Below are 27,828 nucleotides of genomic sequence, written 5' to 3' on the forward strand. Positions count from 1 at the left end.
TGGGTTAGCTAGCTGCATTTGGGCTTGGGTTAGCTAGCTGCATTTGGGCTTGGGGTTGGGTTAGCTAGCTGCATTTGGGCCTGGGGTTGGGTTAGCTAGCTGCATTTGGGCCTGGGGTTGGGTTAGCTAGCTGCATTTGGGGTTGGGTTAGCTAGCTGCATTTGGGCCTGGGGTTGGGTTAGCTAGCTGCATTTGGGCTTGGGGTTGGGTTAGCTAGCTGCATTTGGGCTTGGGGTTGGGTTAGCTATCTGCATTTGGGCCTGGGGTTGGGTTAGCTAGCTGCATTTGGGGTTGGGTTAGCTAGCTGCATTTGGGCCTGGGGTTGGGTTAGCTAGCTGCATTTGGGCCTGGGGTTGGGTTAGCTAGCTGCATTTGGGCCTGGGATTGGGTTAGCAGCTGCAGAAGCAACAAGTGCTTCATATTCGCATGGGATGATGTGAGGTGCTTCATTAGATTTGAGTTACTTGAGGCAGACGTGGATAAAGTTTTTTCCCTGGGCATAGCGTGCATGTTACATACACATTCTTGCCTTTTATCTCCACGAGTGAGAAGTAGTGCCAGTAATTCCAGTTGGAGAACGCTACCTGTGAACTTCCCTGGCTTGTCGCCGCTGTCTTGTGTGTGTTTAGCGCGTGCAGTGAGACAGCGTGAGAGGGCTTCCGCCCACACAGCCAATCATCATCGCATTTGCAACGGTGTCATCATCCCCACCCCTGCTCTCTCCAGGCAGCATGCAGCTGATGTGTAGCCGAAAGCCTACAACCAAAGTGTAGTAACGCGCCACTTTATATTCTCAGTAACGATAACGGCGTTGTAACGATGGGGAAAGTAATTAGATTACTCCGTTACTGGAAAAATAACGCCGTTAATAACGCCCTTATACTTAAACGCCGTTACTCCCAACACTGATTCTAACATAGTGATAGTTACTATTTTTTTCACAAGAGACACATTGGCAGCAAAATCAAGGGAAGAGCCACTTTTACGACAACATACTAAAGTCCCCTTTAGGAAATATGCATTTCTACATATAAAAAAGAAACACAGCCAATACATTTTCAATTCACACATTTACCTTAATACTGGGATGAGCGGAAGCTGGCGTGCATGTCCTCGAGTTTCTTCATGTTATATTTGTAGTTTGTTGTTGTAATCATAGTGAGACATTCAGGATGCACTGGAAAAAATGCCCCTCCAAAAGTAAGTAAGAAAAACAACAAATAAAAGACGTTTTTGCTTGAAATAAGCAAAAAAATCTGCCGATGGAACTAGTGAAAATCGGCTTGTCAATATTTCTTGAAATAAGATGTGATATTTAGGACTTTTGAGATAAAAGTGATCTTGAAATTAGCTTAAAAACCTCTTCAAATGAAAAAAAAAGCTTGTTTCATATGATATGTGACTCAAAACAATTTGTTTTCAAGACTTTTTCATTTAACAAGATATTCCAGATGTATTGTCTTCAAACAAGTCCCTATATCTGGCTGAAATGGTACTTGTTAGGCAGTTGTGTCTTATATTAAGTGTAATGAGATATTTTGACTACAAATGAGACAAATGAGAGTATCTGTTGTGTTTTTTTTTTTTAATTATTATAATTTTTTTATTTTATTTATTTTTTATTTTTCCCTTTAGGGAGCTCACAGCACGAGCGGCGCCGACAACGAGTACAACCTGCGCAGCCGCACGGTGATCTGCGGCTCCTGCGGCCAGCCGTCGGACCGCAGCGGCGGCGTGTGCGAAGGCCTCGTGGGACAGTCCTTCTTCATGGGCACCAACGAGCGCAGACAGGTGCGTCACAACGGAGCTAATGTCCTCTAAAAGACCACCTCTATGCAGCCAGAGCATCTTATTCAATTCAATTTTATTTTATTTACATAGCGCCAAATACAACAAATATCATCTCAAGGCACTTAAATAATAAAGTCCAATTCATTGTAATCATAACTATTTATAAAATAATCCAATTCATTCATATAGAGCCAATTCAAAAAACAATTTCCTAGCTAAGGAACATTTTAACAACTGATTTTATCTATTGTTCTTATCTCTTTCTTTTTTGTTTAAAATTTAAATCCTGCTTTTTATTTCTACTGTTTTAATGTCTCTGTAAAGCACTTTGAATCGCCTTGTTGTTGAATTGTGCTGCACAGATAAACCTGCCTAGAACAAATTTCTGACATTTTTCTCAAAATAACACTCCCTAGTGTCAAAGATGTGTCAATGGGTGTTAAATGGTTTAAACGGTTTGAATCTTTCCTTTTAGCAACCAAAAGCAAGCGATTTAAATTTAGCTAGCTCTGCCCGTAGTGGTAACCTGGCACACGGACATCTGGGAAATGTTATTATGGGAAGACTAAATCACATGACCTGTCACATGACCCACCAGGATGTTAAGGATGGGTCACTCTGGTAATTCATGAGTTGAAATCAAGGATAAAGTTTTTCATGGAATTTTCCAGAACATTTAAAGGGCGTGTGACACCTGTGTTACGGTGGGTTCTTATGGGTTAAATATGGGTTAAAGGGCTTTACAAATAAAGTTGAGTTGAGAACATTTTAAACCCTGATAAAAGTCACTCATTCAATTGATTTCCTCCTCAGGGCCGCGTCAGGCCGGAGAACTGCTCCGTCATGTAAACTCCAACCTCACCTGAGCGCGCCACCTCCCGGAGCCCGCAGAGGACGACGGTTTCCTGCCGCTGGGACGCGTCTTTGTTGTGTTTTTCTTTTTTACAATTTGTTTCATATTTTGTATTCGGATTAACCTGCAGGTTAGATTTTTGCTTCAGGATTTTCATATTCTCCTCTTATGTTCCTGCATGTCTGCTTTGCAACAGCTTCTGTACTCTGCTCACACGTGCACGCACACGCACACGCACAGCGACCAGCACTTCGATCCCAGCCGGAGTTTCACGTTTAATGGCCGGGCTGAACCCCGACCGGAGGACGAACCCTCGGGTTTGTTGATCATGTTGTCACCCGTTGAAACAAATCCATTCTTTGTCTAAGGCCGTGTTTACAATTGACATTTGTTTGACTTGTTTTTGTAACAGTATTGTGGCGCGTTTAGTAAAAAAAAAAAAAAAAAAGCCAAAGGATTGTCCGCTCAGGTTTTTAAACGAACACGTGTTGTTCAGATGATGTCGTCCGGCAGCTGCGGTGCCTTCGGGGAACATGAATATTTTTGCGGTTTGCCCCCCCCAGAGACATGTTTAAGTGCTTGTGTTTTTTGAGAATCTATAGAAAATAAGGAATTCTTCTTTGCTGGATACGTTGAATGTACCAAAGTGCAGTTTGTGGCTTCCTTTTATCCTATTTTTTTGCTTTATAATGACGGTTTGGAGGTTTTCTACTCATCTGATGCATTTTGGTGGCATATATAAAGTATATATTTGTAGTATTTTTCCATCTTGTTTAACTGAATCATCACTATTCTGATTTAAAAAAAAAATGTTGTTTTCCGGAGAACACGAATGTGCCTTGAGAGGAAAGCCTCACATGCTTGGCGCTGCGTCGGTCTTGTGACTGTCAGCCATCCTCCTGCGTTTGTGTTGCCCCTTAAAAAAAAAAAAAAAAAAACTGGTCATCAGGCTTTTTTTTTCTTTCTTTCTTCTTTCCTGGTAAGCTTTGTGGCTTTGCAAATCCCCCGGCGTGATTTTGGGGATCAGAGCAGGATTGAAGGGATTGTGTGACTCTATGTGCTGCTTTTATTGAGGGCTTCGATAGTTATGCACCGGCGGTAGATTTGTACTGTAGTCTGGCAGCTTAAGTCATTTATACTCCAGCAGAAAGCTTATCAAAGCATTTATGGGAAATACTTGATGGCTGAAACATTGTTTTTTTTCTGATGTCTGAGCTAAATTGTTTTTTTGTTTTTTTTTGCTCTAATTAGTTTTGCCAGGATCCCCAAAGTGCCTTCAGAGGTCCAGTAAGCAGACACGTGGCCTCTGTCTGGACTCTGGCTCAGGTTCAGAATCAGCTATCCTAACTGTGTGTTGCATCCTGTAACCGGTTAGCTTAGAGGGGACGGGGTAACGGGGGTGTTCGGGGGTCTAAACTTCTTCCTGTGTAACCTTTACATGTGATTTACTTGGACAGCTGTAGGGGAAGACATTCCCTTTCTATCCACAGACGTGCACACTGTGAAGCCTTTGAAGTCCTGAACCCTCTCCACTCGTGTCTCGGTTGGAGGTCTCGTGACTTATTTTGAAGGTCTTGAAGAATTTAAAATGGTCTCCAACGCTGTTTAATGCCAAAAACATTGTACTTTCCTTGCAGTCTTGACTGAGTTGGATCACAGTGCTATAAACCTAATGGAAAAGCCATGCATTAAGTTGATGTGATTATTCTTTTCTTTTCTAAAGGAACGCTGAGTAAATCCTATTTTTTCCACTGAGTGATTGTGGTCATTGTTTCCTTTTCCAGGACACTTTATTGACACGATGCACACAAAAATACACCCACAGTTACATTAAAAAATACATGGTTTATATGCAAAGAAACACCTTTAAAGTGATAGCATTTACAGCACAAGGTACATTCTCTGGTTTCTGTTGTCTAACTGGCAGAACTTTGGCTTTTTGGTAAGTGGTGACCTGTACCTGCACAAACTGCCACCAGCTTCTCCCAGACCACAGTTTGGTGTTTGCTTTGTCCCTTCTTGGCAGAGAGAACTCTGCCAGTTAATAACCTTTTATGTAAAACACTGAAATTGAAGCTGGTTTATAAAGCATCGCTGCATAATTACCCTCGTCTCCTATTTTGGGGGGGAAAACAAAAATCATTTGTCCTGAGGTAGAGTGGAGGGAGGCGTCTTAGAAACTGAGGGGTTTGCATGTTGGGACGTGGCATAAGAGCTCAGTACCTGCAGAGGGAGCTGTTGTCTGGGGCTGTTGCATCATGGGTAACATTTACACTTAACACTGAAAGTCCTAATGTTCTCAGAATCAAAACCAAATATGTTAAAAGATGTCTCTGTTACTAAAATGCACCCAACGAGGCGCTGAGAGGGAGGATGCACCAGTGGAAAGTCTGGCTGTGTTCGAAACCGCATACTTCCATACTGCATACTCCTCAATCAGACAGTATGCAGAGCGTTTACCCACAATGCATTTCGCTCCTGCCCGAGCCGAAATCAGCCGGCCTGAAGCTGATTTCTCTTAAGCTCTAAACTCTGTAAACTTTAGCAACATTTGAAACATTTTCAGGTGAGAAAGTAGTCGTTTAGATCCCCAACGTGTTGAAAACCTGACAAAATACCGGCTATTTACAATTTTGTTCCCACGAATTCGGCGCTACTAAAGCTAGCCGCAGTGAGCAACGCACTTCCTGTTATTTTCTCAAAATAAAATACCCGTTGCCTTTTATCATAGGGAAAGCCATTACGATACAATTGGTGCTTTTGTTTTGAAAACAGGAAGTGAACCTACCCTCGTTGTAGCTAGCTTGAAACTGCCGTTTTGACAGGAAATGACGATCGGCGACGTCACGTTACGTTGCATCTTGGGTAGTTTGAGTATGAGTAGTAACCTCATGATGCATACCCAACATTTCAGAGAATATAGTATGCATCCGGGAACTTCTCGCTTACTCAAACTCGCATACTAACTCAAAAAGTTAGTAGGAGTAGTAGGAGAAGTATGCGGTTTAGAACACAGCCCTTCTCTGGGTTCTGCATGTTCATCCCGCCCAGTAAAGTGAATTTAATTAAACGTGCACGTTTAATCCAGCCATGTGCAACATAAGAACAGTCTGATGATGCAGCCGTGTCCTGCATCGGTTTGAAATGACATCTCTGAAGCGAGGATGTCTGGTTTGCCCGTCACCTCGCACCTCTGGTGGGAGGGACTGAGCATCTGTGACGTTTAAAGGGGGGCGTTTAACACGTCGGCTCATCATAAATCGAATTAAAAGTAAACATGTGACACTATAATGCTCATTTTTACAGATCATAACACAAAGGGGTGGACGGATGAAACGTCTCGTTGTGTTTGTTACCTCGACTCTTCTTCATTTTTACCTCCTTGGCTTGAGTTGTGAGACTCAGTGTTGGAGTACCCTTGAAGTATGGATCAAAATGGACCTTTTAAATGCCACAAAGTCGGAAGCTGCACTGAAGTTGCTGCTTTGATTGCCTGTGGTCCCAGTTTGCTGGTGGTTTATTCACACCAGATCATGTTTTCCCTCCTCTGACCTTTTACCGTCTTTATATCAGCAAATCAGCAAGTTCATCTTAAAATAGGCTTTACATATACATTCATGTGAGGCAGTAATATATTCATCTCTATATTTACAAAGGTTTCATGTGACAGCAGCAAAAAAAAAAGCACAAATGATTGTAAATGATTTCTTTTTGTTTCTTTTTGGCCTGTGAGAATAAAACGTAATAAAATGGAAAAAGCATCAGGAGACGATAAAAAAAAGAGAAGAAGAAGTGAGCCCATCCGAAGCTGCCTGTTTACAAAGAGGAATATCATCTCAAAAAGCAAAAAAAAGAAACGCTTGAGCAGCAGAAAGCAAAGTGTTTGTACAACATGTTAAATTCTTAAGCACACAAACATTCCCAAGTTGTTGCTTTTAGCCGCGAGGGGCTCGGGTGGGTTCTTTTCCCGTTGGGGGGTTTAAAGCAGCTGAAACCCCGCCGGCGTCTCCACACACCAGCCTTCCTCACCAGCCGGCTCTTCAATCTGGATGCCAAGTCTATCACGGTGAGGCGAGTACCACGTAAAGCCCACAAGGGGGCAGCGTTGTGTTGAAAGCAGGGGTACCTTCGGTGGGGCAGACGCCTCTGTTTACAGCCGAGGAGCAAAAAAAAAGTCTGCTCTTCATCATCCTCAGAGTGGGCAGGAGGGGGAAGTTGCTCTGCCGCTCCGTCACTGCAGCGTTCTCCTGGGGGAAGGCGGGCGGCGGACCGGAGGCAGGTCGTAGTGTCCCGGGATGTGGCTGTTCACGGGGAGGTCGTAGTGGCTCTGGGGGTCTTCGTGAGGAGCGTGGCCGAGGGAGCTCTGACGCTCTGGGGATAAAGAGTGGGACAGAAAAAAAGCAGGAATGAGAGGTGATCTCTATCTGAAAAAGTCAGACCTTCAGTCCCCAACTCATCCATTTGGCTTTTTAATATGTTTCAAATCAAATTTATTTGTAGCACATTTCATGTACAAAACAATTCAAAGTGCTTCACATAAAATAAAAGCATTGCAGCAGGGAGTGTAAGAAGCATTAAAAATGCATTAAAGAATATAAAGAGAAACAAATAAAATCATTTAAATGAATTTAAAAACAAGCAACAGTCCAGATAAGTTCAAAGATATCGTGGAGATTTCATGCATAGACTCATGAGAACAGAAATGTCTTTAACCTGGATTTAAAAATGTCTCCATTTGGTGAAAGTTTAATCTCCACTGACAGTTTGTTCCACTTGTTTGCAGCATAACAGCTAAATGCTGCTTCTCCATGTTTAGTCTGGACTCTGGACTGGACCAGCTGACCTGAGTCCTTGGATCTAAGAGCTCTGCTGGCTTTATATTCTCTGATTCTCTGATGTTTGACCTGGAACTACACGTGGAATTTGTTTGCATTCCTTGCCAAATGTGTCCCGTAATATGTCCGTATCGGCACTCTGAGCTGGTTAGACTTTGCAGGTGGCAAACAGCTGCTGCAAGTATGGATGCAGTTCCATCTTCACTCAGACTCAACCAGCCTTTGGCCCAATTCAAGAGCCTCCCATCGGCCCTGACCCTCCATTTTGCAAGGGTAAGGTGTCCCTTTCCTCTCGGGAATCATGTAGCCCTTTGATGGACGTGTTGGCCGCTACAACTTTGTCCTCTGTCGGAAAGGGGCACCCACCGATTATTTTTACATCTTTTAAAGGGATAGTTCGCCTCTTTTGACATGAAGCTGTATGACATCCCATATCAGCAACATCATTTATGAACATCTTCTTACCCCCTGCTGCGTCCTGTGAGCAGAGTTCCAGCCTCGTTTTGGTGTTGATGAAGGTAGTCCGGCTAGTTGGCTGGGGTTTAAAAAATAAAGCTTCTTGCTTCTCAAAACAATATGCGTTCAACAGAGTAATACATTTGCATCACAAAATCGTTCTCCAGGAAAAAGTCAGACCTCACAATCGCTTGGCGTAACAGGCGCGGCTGTCGGCAGGCGGCAGCAGGCAAGTGATACGAAGGGAGAGAAAATAGGGCCAAGACATTGTGAGGTCTGACTTTTTCCTGGAGAACGATTTTGTGATGCAAATGTATTACTCTGTTGAACGAATATTGTTCTGAGAAGCAAGAAGCTTTATTTTTTAAACCCCAGCCAACTAGCCGGACTACCTTCATCAACACCAAAACGAGGCTGGAACTCGGCTCACAGGACGCAGCAGGGGGTAAGAAAATGTTCATAAATGATGTTGCTAATATGGGATGTCATACAGCTTCATGTCAAAAGAGGCGAACTATCCCTTTAAAGTCTCTGTTTTATTGTACTTGAGTGATATCCTGCTCTTAAGTACAAAGGTTTGCATTTTACTGTCGAGCACTACTTTCCAACTGTCTGCCCAAACTTGTAATTATGTACTGAATTACTGAATTACGTTTCTTAAAAGGTCTTACTGACTGTTAACAACCCCCGTTTCAATACCAGTTCCTGAAGGAGGGAGGTGCTGTTTCCTTGCAGTTCAACTCGCATATTTTCCCCTGTTCCAGGATATATCAAAAACTACTTTTCACATCTAAATATCCCATTCATCTACTCTAGTTTCCCCTTATTATCTACGAGTGTGACTAAACTAAACTGCTGATGTGTTACTGGTGTCAACGCAATAAAAGCCAGGTCTAATAAAAGAACACATTAGGCCACCCTGGGTTTCCTTCCTCCTACTCTTCCTCTTCCTCTCTGACCGTCTCTTCCATAAAAACAGATTCTGCTTCATCGGGCTCTGACTTCAGGAAGTGCATCCTCCCCGGGTTTGACCGATTGAGACGCTGAAATAGGTTTTATTACCTCCACCAGGAGGATTACGTCTGTTTGTTGGTGCGCAGCCCGACCTTTACGTGGAGCTCCATCTGGGCCCTGGATGTTTTGGACCAGTCTTTAGCTCTGTTGTCTCAGGCTTTGCTGACATATAGCGACCCTGCTGATCGTTTGTCTGCACTTGATTGCCTATTTTCCAGAAAAAAAACTTTTCCTGACATCATCTCTTGATCTAAAAGTGGATTTTCTTCCAACTCTCACTGAGTAACATGCCAAAAGTCTACAGAATGAGCCTTTTGTCAGAACAATTGTAAATGTACTTTATTTCTGCAGCCCTTTACAGACAATCCTTACGGTGTACCAAAGTGCTTTACAGCAGGTAATAAATAAAGAGAAGAAGAAGTAAAAACAAGTAAAAACAATAAAAGAACAATGAAAGCAATAAAATACAACAAAATAAATAAGATAAAATAAGATAAAAGTGTCATCATGCTACTGGGTATTAAAGCCATCCTAAATAAGCAGGTTTTTAGCCCAGATGTGAAGAGGCCCAGGTCAGAAATAAGACGCAGCTGGACGGGGGGCTTATTCCAGAGCCTGGGGGCAGCTTTGGGAAAAGGCTCGCTCACCCCAGGGTTTGTATTCTGACCTGGGCACTTCCAGCAGAAACTGATCTGCTGACCTCAGAGCTCTACCAGGACTGTTAAAAGCTCAGATAAATACGATGGGGCGAGGCCGCTAAGAGCTTTAAAAACACACATTAAAAGTTTAAAATCAGTTCTATAAAGGACAGGAAGCCGATGGAGGGAGTTAAGAACAGGAGTGATGTGCACACGTCTGTTGGTGTTGGTTAAAGACGGGCAGCAGCGTTCTGCACCAGCTGAAGGCGGCTGAGAGAAGACTGGGAGACGCCCACATAAAGGGCATTAAAACAGTCTGACCTTGAACTTATTAGGGCATGGATGGCTTTCTCAAGGTCATGACCACTTAAAAACATTTTAACTTTGGCCAGCAGACGCAGCTGGAAAAAACTAGTCCTGACGACATTGTTAATCTGTTTGTCCGACCTCAGATCAAAGGTCAAAGGTCACTCCCAGATTTCTGACGGTTGAACTAAGCTTTAAAGACAAGGGCTGTGTTCGAAACCGCATACTACTCCTACTACTCGTACTAACTTTTTTCCCGGATGCATACTAGATTCTCTGAAATGTTGGCTATGCATCATGAGGTTACTACTCATACTCAAACTACCCAAGATGCAACGTAACGTGACGGCGCCGATCGTCATTTCTTGTCAAAACGGCAGTTTCAAGCTAGCTACAACGAGGGTAGGTTCACTTCCTGTTTTCAAAACAAAAGCACCAATTGTATGGTAATGGCTTTCCCTATGATAAAAGGCAACGGGTATTTTATTTTGTGAAAATAACCGGAAGTGCGTTGCTCACTGCGGCTAGCTTTAGTAGCGCCGAATTCGTGGGAACAAAATGGTAAACAGCCGGTATTTTGTCAGGTTTTCAACACGTTGGGGATCTAAACGACTACTTTCTCACCTGAAAATGTTTCAAATGTTGCTAAAGTTTACAGAGTTTAGAGCTTAAGAGAAATCAGCTTCAGGTCGGCTGATTTCGGCTCGGGCAGGAGCGAAATGCATTGTGGGTAAACGCTCTGCATACTGTCTGATCGATGAGTATGTAGTATGTAGTATGTAGTATGCGGTTTCGAACACAGCATATGTGCCAAAGCCAGCCGTCACAGTGTCCCCAAACACAATGAATTCAGTTTCATCATAATTTAAATGAAGAAAGTTTTGGGCCAACCACTGCTTAATATCAGCAATACGATTAAATGTTAAACTCACCTCTGCGTAAGGTGGCCGTGTTGAAGGGCGGGCTGATCTCGGTGTACGCCCGATCTCTGGGCACGGCCGACTTCATCTCCATGTAGCTGCTCTCTGGGGGGCAGAACGGCAGCCCGGGAAGGTCTTTGATGGTGGCGTAAGGATTCTCGCTGTTCAGAGAGCTGCTGCTCGCCGCCACGGAGTCCTTCAGCTCTGCTGACACGCAGGATGCCAAAAACACAAGTTAGCTCACATCTGAAGCACATGATGGTTTGGGTATACTCTGTAGAAATTGCTTTGGGTAAAAGAATAACATAAGAAATTAGGGCTGGGCAACGATTAAAATGTTTAATCTAATTAATCGCATGATTTCCCTGATTAATCGCGATTAATCGCATTTGTACGCAAAATACAAGAATGAATCCAAAAGTAGTGCATAGCTTTTAGCATTTAGTTTTATTTTAAATGTGCTGCCATATGAATGAAAGTGCCATAACATTTGTTGTGCAAACACACTTTTAACATCAGCATCTTTCTGTAGTTTTTATGTAGAAGCCTCGCTCCACTGTCTGTTTCCTTGAATGACTTGCTGCTATCAGTTGTGTGTTTTGCCTTTAAGTGATATTTTAGACTGGAACTACTACGCTGAGAAGACAATTCAACTTGGCAGAGTTTACAGATGACTTTGGTTCTGTCGACTCCGCCGTCTGGAAGAACTTTAACATGAAAATGGCCGAGTAAAAGTTCCGTACCCTTCTCCATGTTTGGTAGATCCGCCGATTACGTTCTTTTCCTGTTCCACAGCAGACGGCAACAGACTTTTACAACAATAAAATAATTGATAAAATGGGTGGTTTGTGGCATGTAGAAGAGGCTATAGTCAGCTGGCCCCAGTTCAAGTCCTGCATCAGATGGCCCTCTGCTGCGTGTCGTTCCCCCTCTCTCTGCCCCCTGCTTCCTGTCTCTCTGAACTTCCATTAAAGGCACAAAAGCCCTCAAAAAAGATCTTTTTTTGAGAAAATAAAAAAATAAAACATGCATTAATGCGTGATAAAATATTTGTCGGCGTTAAATAATTAATGCGTTTACGTGATAATAACGAGTTAACTCGCCCAGCCCTATAAGAAATATATGAGAAATTTCTCTTTTTTTGCCTCTAATATTCAGGAACTCGGCGCTCTTACTGCAACAGGCAGTAAAAGTGAAGAGAAAGTGGTGAAAATAAGGTGATAAACTACCTTTGTTGTAATATTTTCCAAGGCTGGCGCTGTAGCTGTAGCTCCTGTCGATGCCAAAAGCTCCTGTAAACCGTAAAAAAAAGACAAAAATTCCGCCTTAATTTTCACTTAAGCTAATCAGAAGCAGATAAGCCGCTTTTGGAAACATGCAAAATCAATACCAGGTGAGTGATAGCCGCTGCCAAATGCACCATTCGGCTTTTATGAAGTCCTTAAGTGTTTATAGGCTCATTTCAAACGTGCATTTCAGAACAAAAAGCGGAGAAAAGAGCTCTGAATGGCATTCAACCTGGAACAGGTCAGCTGCAGATGACTGCAGGTCATTTAGAGTGTTAATACAAGTATCTGATGATCCCAAACTGATCGTTTTCATCGGTCTGACTACACATGTGAGTGTTTTCTTCTGGACATCGATCCTGGCGCTCAGAATGAGTTCTTATTTGAATGTTTCTGTGGTCGGGAGGTCTGGAAACCACCTTCCTTGCTTTTATTAGCCCGTAAATGTTGATCCACTTGTTTCATTTGACAGCTCAAAATGCTTCCTGCATGTGTGACGTGTAAAGCAGAGAGTCGTCTGCACGGACCTGAGTCTTTTCGGGGCTCGTGGTGTTTCCAGTCCGCCGGCAGGGTGGCGTTGGTCTCCACCCCGAACAAGCCCCGCCTCTCCCTGGCTGCGTTTTTCACGCTGCAGAACAGCTGGTTGTTGGTGTTCTGTGAGACAGAATCAGACGTAAAACACCAGCAGCCGGGCACATTTCTGGGTCGGATCGGTGAAACGGTGCGACTCCAACCTTGATGATGCGGTCGTGGTTGTTGGGGAGGTGCGGCAGCGGCGGGCGGTTCTGGCTCAGCGTGTGGTAGCTGGGGTTGGAGTAGTAGTGATGGTAACTGTGCGGAACATCTGCGGGAACCAAACAAACGTCAGCTGCCATCAAAGCACAACTCTACCAAGTTTTCAATTATTTTCAAAAATTTAACCCTTTAAATACTGGTTTATATGATGTAAACGCCAATCTCTGTAAAAAAAAACAAACAACACAAAAATTGCTGTATTTTCAATATATAGAAGGCAAAGTGGAATTATTGAGTAATTGAGCAAAAAAATTAAAAATCTCTAAAAATCAATGTTGTTGCTAATCATTGACATATCCCAAGGCAAGGCAATGTATTTATAGAGCACAATTCATACACAAGATAATTCAAAGTGCTTTACAGCTACATAAAATCACAAGAAGGCAATAAAATCACTAAAAATAATAAAGAATTAATAAATTTAAAAGTGAAGCGTGCAGATAAAATACTTTCAGGTGTCATATGCACATTGTCAGAGTTGAGGCCTGTCTCACATCTTCTGGAAGACTGTTCCAGATGTTAGGAGCATCAAACTGAAACGCAGCCTCACCTTGTTTAGTCCTGACTCTGGGCACCAGCAGGAACCCCCCCCAGACCATAATTATCCCCACTCAATCATTTGCATTCCATATTTTGAAAATATTGGCACCGAAAGGCTTAAAATTTGGGCTAAAAAGTTCAAATTGGCATCTAAACGGTTACTTTTTGGAAAATAATTGAAAACTTGGTAGTTGTGATCAGAACTGAAGTGGCATAAAAGATTTATGAAAAAAAAGTGGAAAAAACATTAATATATTATGTTTTTAGGTCGTTTTAAAAGGGGACAAAAATGTCCCTTTTGAGAAATTAAGGGACAGAAAACGATGCCGAATTGATCTAAAACACCCGGTAGGGTTGGGATGTTGGGTCTGTCAAAACCAAAATGCATGATCCCCACACAGTGCCCTGACCAGCTAAGGGCACCACAGACTGTGGATTCTTTTAAAAAAGGCCTGAAAACTCACCTTTTTAGAAAAGCCTTTAGTTTAACTGAAAAATCTTAAAATTATTTTTCTGTTTGTTTATTTGTCTTTGTTTATTTTTTAAATGCAAGTTTTAAAATATAGCACTCTGAGGTCATTAAGTTGATGTAAAGTGCTTTATAAATAAAATATGTTATTATTATTATTAGTGCTGAGGAAGTGTGTCCCGCACCGTACCCGGAACGGCGTATTCAGAGTTGACGGTGCGGCTGGTGGAGAAGGAGACGGTCGGGGTGTTGTTCTGTTTGTCCTTCTGCCGGCGGCGGTAGAGCAGCAGCAGGGCCAGCAGGAGGACCACCAGGAGGACCAGCACCACGATGCCGCCGATGGCCCCCCACGACTCCCTCTCACCGGGGGGAAGAGGAACCATGACGCTCCCCGTCTGTTCGGACGAGTCTGACAAGACAAGGTCGTGAGAGGAGAGGCTGAGGCTGAAGAAGCCGCAGATATCAGGGTCTGCTTGGTGCACAAACTCCCCTCAAGAGCTGCAAACGCACCGGACTGCACACTGAATCCAGGACACATCTGGTTTGGATTGTTTTTTAGGTCAGTTGGCCAACATCAACACTTACTGTTCTGACAGTTGACTCCCCAGTAACCCGGACGACACACACACTCCCCAGTTTCCCTCAAGCATGTGTCGCTGTTGGGGCAGCGCTTGGAGCAGGTGTGGTTACAGTGGGGCCCCCACAGGCCCTCTGGACACGGCTCACTGCAGCGTGGACCTGAAATAAAGCAGTAATTCAACTTTTAACTAATTTAAGTACTGTTTTTATCATTTCACTTCTGTTAAAGTTAACGGAATGTGTTAAATTATCAAAAGTAGAAATAAACAGTATCTAAAGGTGGTTAATTATTGATACAAATGGCCTCTTTATATGGAATTCCATTCAAAATATTGCTGGTTTGGACCCAAACGTCAACTGTTTGGGTAATTTAGTGTTCTTGAATGCATGAAAAAGCATAAAGCATCCCCAGATTCCAGCTTTGTTCCATCATTAAGGCTCTGGAGTCTCATGTATCGAGAGTGAGAATCATGTAATTCACACTTTTCACACACTCACACACCCATTTTCTCACCCATTTTTCACAACTGATGACGCTGCTGCATAAAATCTTGCCAACTTTGGGATTTTGCCACCGAATTTAGCTACATTTCAGACGCTCTCTGAGATTTAGTTATTTATTTTAAAAAAGCAACAAGAAACTCATCCAGCCACTCTCAGGACAAAAAACCCAAATGCTGCCTCATAAGAGCGAGAACGTTCTCCTGCTGCAGGAACACCTCTCTGCTCACCATCCGGCTCGCCACGTCATTTTTTTTGGCCCCCCCAATGTCCGTAATATATTCCATTCCTCCCGCACCGGACTTCAACATTTTTATTATTTATTTAATTAATTAATTAATTGTATTTATTTATTTTATTAATTTATTTTGTTTATTTTATATTTATTGTATTCATATATTTATTTAATTTAATTATATTATTATATTATTTCTCCCTGTTCATTCTCAATGGCGACTCCTAACGTGTCGTTCCTTTGTCGGCCACTGGCAGGTTTTGGCGCTGTTGCGCAGCCTTTTTCAGAGACGGACTCTGGTCTATTTATCGAATGCAGCAAATGCAATAACATAAACGCATTTTTGTCCTCTTACGGCCACTGTATTTACAATCCTATGTAGTTATCATAACATAACGTTCACACTGCTCTAACCTCAGTATTGTGTGTCAATAATAGGCCCCTCACCTAGTCAAAATAAAGATTTTATTAAAACATACATTACATTGTTAAATAAGCTGAGTAATAGTAAATCAGACTCATTATTTGCAAAATAAATTTTGCAATATGTAGGCCTATTGATTTATTGATTAACAATCTGAAAGAAGTGGTTTAATACGGCATTAAAATGTTCTTAATTGTTCTTCACAAATGTTAAATAAAATATGAGTTTTAAAAATGCTTAAACAGGCTTTTATCTAACATTATTAATGTTATTATTCTTATTTTGTGATTTCAGCTATTTCCATTTAAGACTAAGCTGTATCATTTTAACATGATAGCAGCCTAACATGAATAATAACCTACATTGAATGGGCTTAAAATTCAGCTAAGATGGATCTGCTGTACACAGCAGGCATATTTACTGTCATTTACATGGAAAATCTCCGGCCTCTGGCCCTCTTTAGAAAACGTTTGGGGACCACTGCTCTGAATGAAAGCATAGGAAAGCTAACGTTTTAATAAATAACTAAATAAATAACGAAAGTCACGAGGGAACAGACACATAAGAAGCATTTATCATCAAATATTGCTTAATATGTCACGAGTTAGTGTCGTAATCACTCATCTGATAGAGTTTAATGCTCGCAGAAACAGATACACTCCTCAGCAGAAACATGTACAACTAGCAGTTCTATTAATCATGAGAGAAAACTCTCTTTATCTGTATTGCATTCAGCAGCTGATTAAAAAACTGAAGCTAAACTTCAAGTCTTTTGCTAAAATGAGACAACGCTCCAGCATTTGCATTTCCGATCAGAACATTTTATTTTGTAATTCATTTGGTTTAATGGAGGGATTTTGGCATAAGTTAACATCATAACATCATTTGGTTTAATTCAACGGTTTTGTAATTCATTTTCATCTAGGCTAAAAACCTACTTATTTAGGATTGCTTTTAATACCCAGTAGTATGATGACACTTTTATCTTATTTTATTTTGTTGTATTTTATTGCTTTCACTGTTCTTTTATTGTTTTTATTTGTTTTTACTTCTTCTTCTCTTTATTTATTACCTGCTGTAAAGCACTTTGGTACTTTGATTGTTTGTAAAGGGCTGTATAAATAAAATACATTTACATTTTCTCAAATTAAATTGAAAGAATCGTCCTTAATTGGTTAAAAAAAGAAGATAAATCCTATTTTTAAATATCTGTTGATATCTTCCATGCTTTAGACATTAGTGATGACCACCAAACCAATGCTTTGGTAGTATAAAAAAACATGTAAAAAACAGATGACTGGTGATAAAAGACTATCTGTCCCTTAAGTCAGACAAAAAACACAGTGACAATAAAAACGGAGTCAGGCTGCTTTAAAACCTGTGGCTCGCTCAGTCCTTTTGGACCTTATCTGTGATACCGGCGCCAAGCTGGCAGCGGCAGCGGCAGGACGTCATCACTTACCCCTCCAGCCTGGCAGACAGTGGCACTCCCCGGCGGTCGCCTGGCAGCCGCTAGCATGAGCACAGTCACACCTCTTCAGGCAGCCGGGCCCAAACGTGCCCATCTGTACAGTCAACGAGAGCCAACGGGCAAAGAATCGTCAGGGGAATCTCTTCAGCGCTCAGCCAGCTCAGTCACAGTCAGACAAAATACTACACTTGCATTGTGTTGCTGTGAGGACAGCCTGGCAGGTTGGCATTAGAAAAACAGGAGGGGTGCGAGTCCAAAACGCAGATTAAAGCATACAGAAAGTGTTCTGAGGCATAACGAGCTGGACACTGACTGTCCAATCACAGCTAATGTGTCCTGTTGCAGCTTCATGATCCGAGCATTAGTCTTATTAAAGATGGAAGTTCATTTATTTCCTTACATACAATATAAATGTGTTTTTATAGACATTTTTATATCCAGGTTAAAAACCATTTCTTTTCTCATGTGTCTATGCATGAAATATCTTTGAATTTATCTGGACTGTTGCTTGTTTTTAAATTAATTTAAATGATTTTTATTTGTTTCTCTTTATATTCTTTTATGTATTTTTAATGCTTCTTCCACTCCCTGCTGCAATGCTTTTATTTCATGTGAAGAACTTTGAACTGTTTTGTACATCAAATGTGCTACAAATAAATTTTATTTGATTTATTAAAGAAAGAAGCTCATTTATTTCCTTACATACAATATAAATGTGTTATATATATATATATATATATATATATATCTTTGAGAGTAATGATTGAATTGATACATATGAATATTTGATTTTCTACTGACTCTAAACCTCTAAACCCTTATACTTTACATTCATATGCATGAAGAATAAGTGCAGCTGGAGGTTAGTTTAACCATCTAAATAAATCTAAATCCAAACATAAAACTCCTGTATTTATAGTCAAATCATCTGGTATCCTGTACATAGGATGTAGTGACATCTAGTGGCAAAAATAGGCAATTGCAGTCAACAGAACCCCCCAACTGTTTCGTCCTCTCTCAGTTTTATGCCACCTGTAGCAGATTTAGATATAAAATCCTTTTTCTGAGGTCATATAAAGACATTTTTTTATTAACGCCTCATATTCAGCAACTGCTTAAAAAGCTGAAGCTAAACTTCAAGTATTTTGCCAAAATAAGACAACGCTCCAGCATTTGCATTTCTGATCAGAACATTTTCTCAAATAAAATTCAAAGAATCGTCCTTAATTGGTTAAAAAAAAAAACTTAAACTTTATATTTATATGCATGAAGAATAAGTTCAGCTGGAGGTTAAATTAACCATCTAAATAAATCCAAATCCAAACATTCAACTGCTGTATTTATAGTCAAATCATCTGGTATCCTGTACATAGGATGTAGTGACATCTAGTGGCAAAAATAGCCAATTGCAGCCAACAGAACCACCCAACTGTTTTGTCCTCTCTCAGTTTTATGTCACCTGTAGCAGATTTAGATGTAAAATCCTTTTTTCTGAGGTCATATAAAGACATTTTTTTTTTGGATTACCTCATTTGTAACTGAACAAAATCAAAACAAACGTGAGAAGCTGTAAAAGTCATAGTTTGAAGCACTCACAGGGCACAGCTGCTCACAGAGCGCCCCCTGCCAGCCGGCGGCACACATGCAGGATCCATCTGCGGGGTGACATTTTGCCCCGTTGGTGCAGCGGCAGGTGGCGTTGCATCCCGGGCCCCAGGTTCCCTCAGAGCAGGGGGCGGAGCAATCCGGCCCTCGCCAGCCTGCGGACACGAGTACTGTAAGCCACTCTTTGTTTTTTCTTTGCATTGTTTGATTCCATCGCTGTTAAAAATGTTTACCCTCGTCTATTAGCTTATTCTATAAGATCCTTAAGGGGTATACCACCAACACTTATTTCCTGAAAAGCTTCTGGGAAAAAGAACTCAGTGTTAAGATAACAGATGAAGGCTGGAACGATTGTGTGGAAGAACGCCAAAACGTTGAGTGTATGCAACTAAAGCTCCTGCATAGGGCCCACATATCTCCCTCTCAGAGTCATAATTTCAACCCCAACTCAAGTGGAAAACAGAAACCGGTGGTCTTACACATTGTTTGTGGCACTGTGGAAAAGTACAGCAGTTTTGGTGGTTCATTGAGCAAGAAATGAATAAGATTCTGTCTTACTAATAGAAATAATGACCCCTCATTTCTGCTACTTTGTTAATTTCTGACAAATTTAAGAGAAAACTTCACCAAACACTTGCTTTCTGTGCTAGAAAGTGTATTCTTTTTAATTGGATAATGGATAAAGCCCCATCTAAGGCTCAGTGGCACAGGGTGATACTGGAATATGTTGCTTTGGACTATCTGACGTGTAAATTACAGCAAAGATGATGCTTTCTGTAAAACATGGCAACCCTTTGTCATATATTGGTTTGAATATCTCATTGTATCATAGCTGAGAATGCCACCCTACCATTTAACTGATGTGTTTTTGTTTCTGTGCACCTTTCTTTGATCGTGTGAATGTATCATGCATGGCAGTGTACACTTGGTTTATCTTGCTTGCTCATCTTATTTATATGGGATGACTCCTGAAGCGCTCGCCTGTATAAATTTAAATATGAATTTGAATCTGAGCCAAATGTGTGTATTTCTGTTTTGTCTTTTGAAAATTTAATAAACATATTTAATAAAAATTAATTTAAAAAAAGCAAAAAGATTCGATCCAACCGCAGCCTTCAGATAACTGTGATGAGTATTTCTCTTTGGAGGACTTTAAAGGAGACGGGATTCAGTGAGATGTAGCAGAAAACCCGACCCAGCTTCCTCTCTTTGTACCCCCCGTGTTCGTGGCTGCTGGACTTACATGGGCAACTAAAAACGGCTCATTCAAAGCTATGAAAACAATAAAAAAAACACTCCTAAATATCACACACTGGAGCTAAAGAGCCAGTATTAGTTCATTTACAGGCTCATTGTTGCATCTTTTGTCTGTTTGTTTTTGTCGTGTGTATTTCTGTTTTGTCTTTTGAAAATTGAATAAACATATATAAAAAAATAAATAATTAATAATGTTTACCCTCTTTGCAGAAGCACGTCCCATCCACGGGCGAACAGTCGATGAAGTTTTCGCAGGAACACTCCAGGGAGCAGTTTTTGCCATAGGTGCCACTCTTGCAGGGACCCTCGCAGTGAACCCCCTGCAGATGTGCAGATGTGCAGATGTGAAAAACAGCTGTGAAAAACAGCTGTGAAGAATGTCACAAACACCACAAAAACGAGCTGAAAATCGGGCCGAAGTGCGTCACTCACAGTGAACCCGGGGGCGCAGCCGCACCGTCCTGTGACGCTGTCGCACTCGCCTCCATTCACACAAAGACATGGCTCCAGGCAGCCGTCGCCATAGAAACCGTGAGCGCAGGTCTCGTTACAGTACAGTCCCGCCCACCCGGGCTGGCACGTGCACTCTCCTTTCATGGGGTGGCAGCTGCACGGCACAAACAGGCAGAGATATGAACGGGGAAGAGAAAACCTGTTTCTATCAAAAAAAAAGTTTAAAACCCCCCCAAAAACTCCAAAGAAAATCAATGTTTCTCTTCCTTTTTATCGACGCTGTCATTATCCTGACAGGCAGAACTCATCTGAAACCCACTGAAATGTTTACTATTTAACACATATATCCACTAACGCCGCTGTTTTCGTTATTAGGCCTCATTTAGGTCAACTTTCCAACATGAGAAAGAAAAAGAAACCGTCCCAAAGTCGGCTGGTGTGTTCGCCGACAGCAGCGAGGTGAACTGGCTCTGTTTTTTTAAATCTTTAGTCTTTGTGCAAACATCTCACTGATATATCTGGATGTTTGCACACAGATGATAATCTTGGAAGCGTGCAATCTGTACGGTCTAAGCGTTCATTTCCAGAGTGGAGACGCACAGTGGCTGGGATGTGATGTCAGGGCCCAGAAACCAGCAGGGCTTCATTCTTTTCCATTTACCTGGAAGGCCAACTTAGTCTTTATGACCACAAGCTTGAAGGCTTGAAACCCACACTATAGTTAGACCAGCCTCTAAAAGGGTGTTTTCAGGCAGCAAAAGAAACAAAAGATAGATGCACCAATTACTCCAGTGGTGACAGGAGTCAGCTTGACCTGCTACAGAGAGGTTTTTCACTGAGAATCAGGGAAACCTGCAAAGGATCTGGCCTTAGAATAACAGAAAAAACTCCCTACAGTCTTTTCTTATGCACCTGAGATAAAAGAGATGAGAGATGATGGGGAAATGTTCAAGTCTGCAGGTACTGAAACTGCAAACTTTCAAAGGATATTCCACAAAAAAGCACATTACGCGAGCACTTTGTCTAATCCAGGGATGCCCACATCCGGTCCTGGAGGGGCCGCTGTCCTTGAGGGGCCGCTGTCCTGCAGGTTTTAGATGTTTCCCTGCAGGTTTTAGGTGTTTCCCTACAGGTTTTAGATGTTTCCCTGCAGGTTTTAGATGTTTCCCTACAGGTTTTAGATGTTTCCCTGCAGGTTTTAGATGTTTCCCTGCAGGTTTTAGATGTTTCCCTGCAGGTTTTAGATGTTTCCCTGCAGGTTTTAGATGTTTCCCTGCAGGTTTTAGATGTTTCCCTGCAGGTTTTAGGTGTTTCCCAGCAGGTTTTAGATGTTTCCCTGCAGGTTTTAGGTGTTTCCCTACAGGTTTTAGATGTTTCCCTGCAGGTTTTAGATGTTTTCCTGCAGGATTTAGGTGTTTCCCTGCTTCAGCACACCTGATTCAGATCAATACATCATTAGCAGGCTGCTGCAGAACTTAACAATCTTTAGAAGAGATCCATTCCATCTGAATCAGTCGTGTTGAAGCAGGGAAACACCTAAAACCTGCAGGACAATCCATGTTTACACATTGTTTCACTGAGGCTAGATCACATGTTTCATATCAGTATAATAAGAAATAACATATTACTTTATTAACAAGGTTTGTAATTCAAACAAGTGATGAAAAAGCCACAAATTAAATTATGTTGTCCATGCAGGCTGCTCATATTTATCGTAAGACGTTTTTTATAGGATCTGTGGGACAGAATAAGGATGGACTAATGTTTCCTATGTCAAAGGAGACAATAAATGAAGCATAAATGCTCCTTTCCTTAGTATTCAGTCAATTCAAGCAGCGCTTACATTCTGCAATTCAGATAAGTTCTAAAGAAAGGTACGAAAAGCTTAATCCAACACTGAAAACGTCTTTTTTCTGAGGCTAAATAAAGTGGCTAAAAGCCCCCCACTCTCAGAAATAGGGCTATAGTACGAGTCCTTTTATGTCCCCTGAGGTACAATCTATACTAATGTACCCCCTAGGGTTAATTATTTGATCTAAAGGTACCTATATGTACTTTTTTGAGGGTCCAAAAGGTACATATATGTACTCAAGTGGTAAAAAGTACATATATGTACCTTTTTTTCTACATGCTGGGGAACAATAGACAGTCTGTGTTAGGCTACTTCAGTATAAGGGTACAAAACTATACCTTCTGAGGGTACTGCCCCAGGGACAAGCCATCGTACCCCTAAAGGTACAATTCTGTACTTTATTTTCTGGGAGTGCACTCACCTGAGGGTGTGTTTGTCCTGACAGAGACACGTGTGCTCGCAGTGCATGCCGTAGTTCCCGGGCGCACACATCCTGTTCCTGCACTGCGGCCCGCTGAAGCCCGGCTCGCACAGGCAGCCTCCGTGAATGTTGTAGCAGCGCGCGCCGTTAGCACAGTCGCACACGCCCTTACAGTCCTGACCGTAGGTCCCCGCAGCACACTCCTCATTGCACCTGAGAGGGGGAACATCAAACTTTAGTGCCTCCTGGCTCCGGAGAACCTCGTGCACACGCTTTATGTTTTCACAAAGCAAAGATTGAGTTTTACTTTCACACCTGTTCCCAGTGAAGCCTTTCTCACACGTGCACTGTCCGGTTTCAGGGTCGCATGTGCCACTGTTGTGGCAAACGCAGTCCTCAGCGCAGTTTGACCCGAACCGTCCCTCTGGACATCGTTCTGTGCAGACTGCACCCTGTGGAGCAACACGGAAAAATAAGGCCATCACAGTCGTTACTCAGAAAAGAATTCGCTCTTTCATAAGCAGGAATCTGTGTTTGAGTCTTCTTCTAAGCTTCCAGAGATGTCTTCAGATACGGTACGACCCTCATTTCTTTATAAATATCCAGGAAAAGAATGAAAAATGTGCAGAGAAACATGAGAATATAGCATATACGGCTGTCTTCAGGAATAGTTCTCCAGGCTTCTTGAAGGACATCCCAAAGCTCTTCTTTGGATGTGGGCTGCCTTTTGTTGCGTTCTCTGCCAACATGATCCCACACTGCTTCAGTAATGTTGAGCTCCGGGCTCTGGGGAGGATTCATCCCTCCATCAGACCTGCTGCCACTGATTTTCAGCCCACTTCTTGTGTCCTTTGGCACAGCTCAGCCTTTTCTCCCTGTTTCCCTTCCTTAAGAACGGCTTCCTGACAGCCACCCTTCCATGGAGCCCATTTCTGATGAGGCTTGGGCCAACAGCAGATGGATCAGCTGAAGGTCCAGATGCATCTCTCAGCTCCTGTGTCAGGTCTTTGCTGGATGTTTTCCTCTTTCTTAAGGACATCACTTTCAGATCCTGTTCATCTGCTGTAGATAGTTCTTTAGGCCTGACACTTCTTCTTCTGTCCTCCACTTGTCCAGTTTCCTCAAATGTTTTAAGGACACACTGCACACCATGCTGAGATATGCCAAGTTTTTAGCTAACAGCTCTTTGGGAATCACCTTGTTGCTGCAGAAATCCTGTTTTCTGTCTGTCACACTGTGTTATCTTTGCTGTTTTTCTCACATGCAGCTAAAGAAATGGGAACACATTCCTCTGAAAATAGTCAGGTATGAACACAGGCCTGAAAATAAGTGAAAAAGTAGAAAATGTCCAAAGAAAAAACGTTGAAAGACCTTCAAAAAGCCTGGAGAACTGTTGCTCAATACCACAACAAAAGATCACAGTAAAGTTTGGATCCCTGGAGGATAAATATAAAAAGTCAAAACCTTTGCATATTACTCCAGTTTGCCTTGAATCAGCAGCCAGCTGGCCCGTAATTTAAAAATCTTTTAGCCTTTATGGACAACAGAAAAGCTTAAACTTGAAAACATACCGTCCATCCAGGTGGGCAGGTGCAGATTCCTTTGCCCCTGCAGATGCCCCCATTCTGGCACGGGCACCTTGCCTTGCATTTCCCTTTGCATGGCTTCTCACATCTGGAGACAGAGAGGACGTGGCGGAACGGTTACTTCATGCAACTGGAGCACTTTTAGTCACAAATGCTCCGTGTGTCCTGGGACATTCCTGAAGGCTTCGGTAAATCTCCTGTTTTGCAGTGAAAGTGTACAAAAAGTGCTTTCACAAGGTCAATAAATCACACGCAGATGTTGAGGTACTGATGTCACCGCTTTCACACATGTGTGTGTGTACTCTGAAAACTGAAAACTATCCTTAAGACAACAACTGACAATCCAAACTAATATCATATCATCTAAAAGGAAGTGGATGGAAACAGCTGTTCCTTGATTGAAACAAGATGTTTACAACAGCGATCTGGGTAAACATCTGGAACACACCTCCTACCAATCAGCTTGAACTCCCTATGGTGCATTCATTTCAGAGATATTACGGTTCCGATCGGACCTTGGAGGTAACACAGAGGCTGCGAATGTGGACTTTTTATTCTGAGTGCTGAGCTTTATATGGAAGTTTTTCTGTGCCATCAGGGTTTGAATACGAATTTCTAATATTGAATTTTTACAGCATCAAAATCAGACTTTGAATTTGAAAAACCAACAGTGTAAAAAAAAAAAAAAATCAGTGTAAAAAAAATTAAACATCTAAAAATTCAATGGAAAAAAATTCAGTGGAAAAAAGTTCAATGGAAATCAATAGATCAATAAATGTTGGTTGGCTGCCGTTGGATGAATTGAGACAGGGATCAATTGCTTCTCCCTGTTTATCCGGATGTTGAGTCTGGTTCTTTTTCCACTGAATTTTTTAAGTTGAATTTTTTCCACTCAATTTTTTATATATGTTGACTTTTTTTTACACTGATTTTTGTTTTTAGAAGTTGATTTTTTTTTTTTTACACTGTTGGTTTTTGAAATTCAAAGTCTGATTTTGATGCTGTAAAAATTCAATAACAGAAATTCGTATTCAAACTCTGATGGCACAGAAAAACTTCCATAGCTTTCACATTGGCAGAGTGAGAGTTTCCACTAATGCGTAGTGGGGAAGAGTTTTCATTGCTCACTCATCCTCGGGGGCATCTAAAACACAGGGTGTAACAGATGACTCATGGAGTACAGTGCAGAGCGTAAGGGTCTCTTTTCCATCTTCTAACCCATTTGTGGAAACAAACAACAGCTGTCTAACGCACCTCCTGAGCAAGTTCAGATTAACCAAGTATCTCCCAAAAGGAATAATTAACAACCCAAAGCACTCTAAAAATGTCTCATGCCAAAAAGGGAAGCAGTTTGTGTCAATTTTTAGCTCCAAAGTGAGTCTAAAAATGGCAAATGTTGGTCTGTGGATCCACCGCTTAAAGCCTTTAACCCCAAGCTGTTTTCTTTAAGCCTGCACCTGAAAAAACATCCACAAATTCAGTCCGAAAAGGCTCAACAAACTGCAGATAAAAGACGCTCTGGAGAAATTTGAAATGTTAAAACTCTGACCTCATCACTGGACCGGAGAAAGATCTGAAAAACTTTCCATCACAAATAGGCAAACAGTTGTGTTTCTGAACCTCGGCAGCTCATTCTGAAACGTGTAACCCTGCAGCATCTTTATCACCTCAGCCAAGCTGAACACGGCAGGAACATCGACCGCGGACTCCTCCTGGATGCTTCCACACCTAATTTGTTCAGATGTTTAAGATGTCTTGAGGTTAAACACTTTGAGGATTCTTTGAGTTTTCTTACAGCGCCATCATCGGGTTAAAGTTTGGTTAATGATCGCCCAAAACACTTCACTGTGTGTCCCATCAGCCTCCCATGCAAATGTAATCATGTTGCTATGCCAACCTGATGGTGAGCATTATAAACATTATGCATAAGTAGGGCTGGGCAAGTTAACTCGTTAATTATTCAACGCCGACAAATATTTTATTGTGCATTAGCGCAGGTTTTATTATTTATTTTATTATTGTAAAAGTCTGATGCTCACAGGCTTTTATTTTGTAAAAGTCTGTTGCTCACAGGCTTTTATTTTGTAAAAGTCTGATGCTCACAGGCTTTTATTTTGTAAAAGTCTGTTGCTCACAGGCTTTTATTTTGTAAAAGTCTGCTGCTGTCTGCTGTGGAACAGGAAAAGAAAGTAATCGGCGGATCCACCAAACATGGAGAAGGGTACGGAACTTTTACTCGGCCATTTTCATTTTAAAGTTCTTCCAGACGGCGGAGTCGACAGAACCAAAGTCATCTGTAAACGCTGCCAAGTTGAATTGTCTTCTCAGCGTAGTAGTTCCAGTCTAAAATATCACTTAAAGGCAAAACACACAACTGATAGCAGCAAGTCATTCAAGGAAACAGACAGTGGAGCGAGGCTTCTACATAAAAACTACAGAAAGATGCTGATGTTAAAAGTGTGTTTGCACAACAAATGTTATGGCACTTTCATTCATATGGCAGCACATTTAAAATAAAGCTAAATGCTAAAAGCTATACACTACTTTTGAATTAATTTTTGGATTTTGCGTACAAATTAGATTAATCGTGATTAATCAGGGAAATCGTGTGATTAATTAGATTAAAAGTCATAATCGTTGCCCAGCCCTATACGTAAGATTTACTCAGTAAATCAGCTTTTGTCACTTTAAATTGTTTTAAATCCCACATACATGGAGCCCGTTTCATCTTATTCACTCACAAAGTCCCGGTGAAGCCGCTCCGACACGCACATTCTCCCGTCGCTTTATCGCAGGAGCCTCCGGTCCCACACTTGCACCTCTGCAGGCAGCCCTTCCCAAAGGTTCCCGCCGGGCAGGAGTCCTCGCAGAAGCGTCCGATGAAGCCTGGGGGACACTGACAGACCCCCTTCGCCGGGTCGCACAGGGCTCCATTCTCACACTTGCACTGCTGGTGGCAGTCTGAACCCCAGTGTTTGTCATCGCAGGCTGGAAGGTAACAGGAAAGAGGATGGATGGTTTTTTTGCTCTTAGCTTGGTCTTATAGCTAAAAACAAGAGATTAAATACATAAAAACTGCAATGACATTACACATCTAACTTTTTAAATCCAGGAACTTTTACCAGTTTTATTCCAGAAATGTTTCTGCTTCTCTAAGGCTGTGTTCGAAACCGCATACTACTCCCACTACTCAGGCCACATTTACACATGGCCGGGTATTTAGAGAAACGAATATTTCCCCCCCTCCGTTTTCAATAATAACATCGTGCACACAACATCGTTTTCAAAAAACTTGTCATTTACATCAACCCGCATAAATACGCTGTCAAGCGCCATCATAACTATGCCAAACCTATTGGCCACTTCGGTTTTCGGCAGTGTTATATATTTCGGACCCAAGTGGACAGTAATCGCTCTACAAACCTTTCTGATTATTATTGAAACAGCCGATCTAGACAGACAGAATGCGTTTGCCGTTTTACGAAGTCTACCCTCATCAGCCAAATAGTACAGGGTGAGGGCAACTTTTTTCTCAACACTG

The 27,828-nt window shown here is 41.8% G+C and overlaps 2 protein-coding genes across 6 annotated transcripts in view; one reads left to right on the top strand and one right to left on the bottom strand.

The window, feature by feature from the left end:
- LOC142380444 (lamin-A-like) overlaps nt 1-4,399 on the top strand; it is a 46,123-nt gene extending 41,724 nt beyond the window's left edge. For all 3 annotated transcript variants that reach the window (XM_075466311.1, XM_075466309.1, XM_075466310.1), the window contains exons 12-13: nt 1,636-1,791; nt 2,605-4,399. In XM_075466311.1, coding sequence (XP_075322426.1) covers nt 1,636-1,791; nt 2,605-2,640 — 192 coding nt within the window. In that variant the 3' untranslated portion in view covers nt 2,641-4,399. The remainder of the gene's footprint in view (nt 1-1,635; nt 1,792-2,604) is intronic.
- A 4-nt stretch (nt 4,400-4,403) lies between these two features.
- The window catches only part of pear1 (platelet endothelial aggregation receptor 1), a 79,806-nt gene continuing 56,381 nt past the window's right edge, over nt 4,404-27,828 (bottom strand). The window contains exons 6-20 of one of the 3 annotated variants that reach the window (XM_075466307.1): nt 27,029-27,275; nt 24,273-24,375; nt 23,017-23,153; nt 22,702-22,914; nt 20,408-20,582; nt 20,175-20,295; nt 18,710-18,873; nt 17,105-17,207; nt 14,489-14,641; nt 14,094-14,312; nt 12,834-12,943; nt 12,627-12,753; nt 12,043-12,105; nt 10,826-11,017; nt 4,404-7,015 (exon numbers count right to left, since the gene is read on the bottom strand). In XM_075466307.1, the coding sequence (XP_075322422.1) occupies nt 6,876-7,015; nt 10,826-11,017; nt 12,043-12,105; nt 12,627-12,753; nt 12,834-12,943; nt 14,094-14,312; nt 14,489-14,641; nt 17,105-17,207; nt 18,710-18,873; nt 20,175-20,295; nt 20,408-20,582; nt 22,702-22,914; nt 23,017-23,153; nt 24,273-24,375; nt 27,029-27,275 (2,267 nt within the window). In that variant the 3' untranslated portion in view covers nt 4,404-6,875. Of the gene's footprint in view, nt 7,016-10,825; nt 11,021-11,568; nt 11,811-12,042; nt 12,106-12,626; nt 12,754-12,833; nt 12,944-14,093; nt 14,313-14,488; nt 14,642-17,104; nt 17,208-18,709; nt 18,874-20,174; nt 20,296-20,407; nt 20,583-22,701; nt 22,915-23,016; nt 23,154-24,272; nt 24,376-27,028; nt 27,276-27,828 lie in introns of those variants that run through there. The other 2 variants (XM_075466306.1, XM_075466308.1) reach the window with 2 other exon arrangements.

Source organism: Odontesthes bonariensis, chromosome 5, assembly GCF_027942865.1.
Source record: "Odontesthes bonariensis isolate fOdoBon6 chromosome 5, fOdoBon6.hap1, whole genome shotgun sequence".
In the NCBI taxonomy this organism is placed as follows: Eukaryota; Metazoa; Chordata; class Actinopteri; order Atheriniformes; family Atherinopsidae; genus Odontesthes; species Odontesthes bonariensis.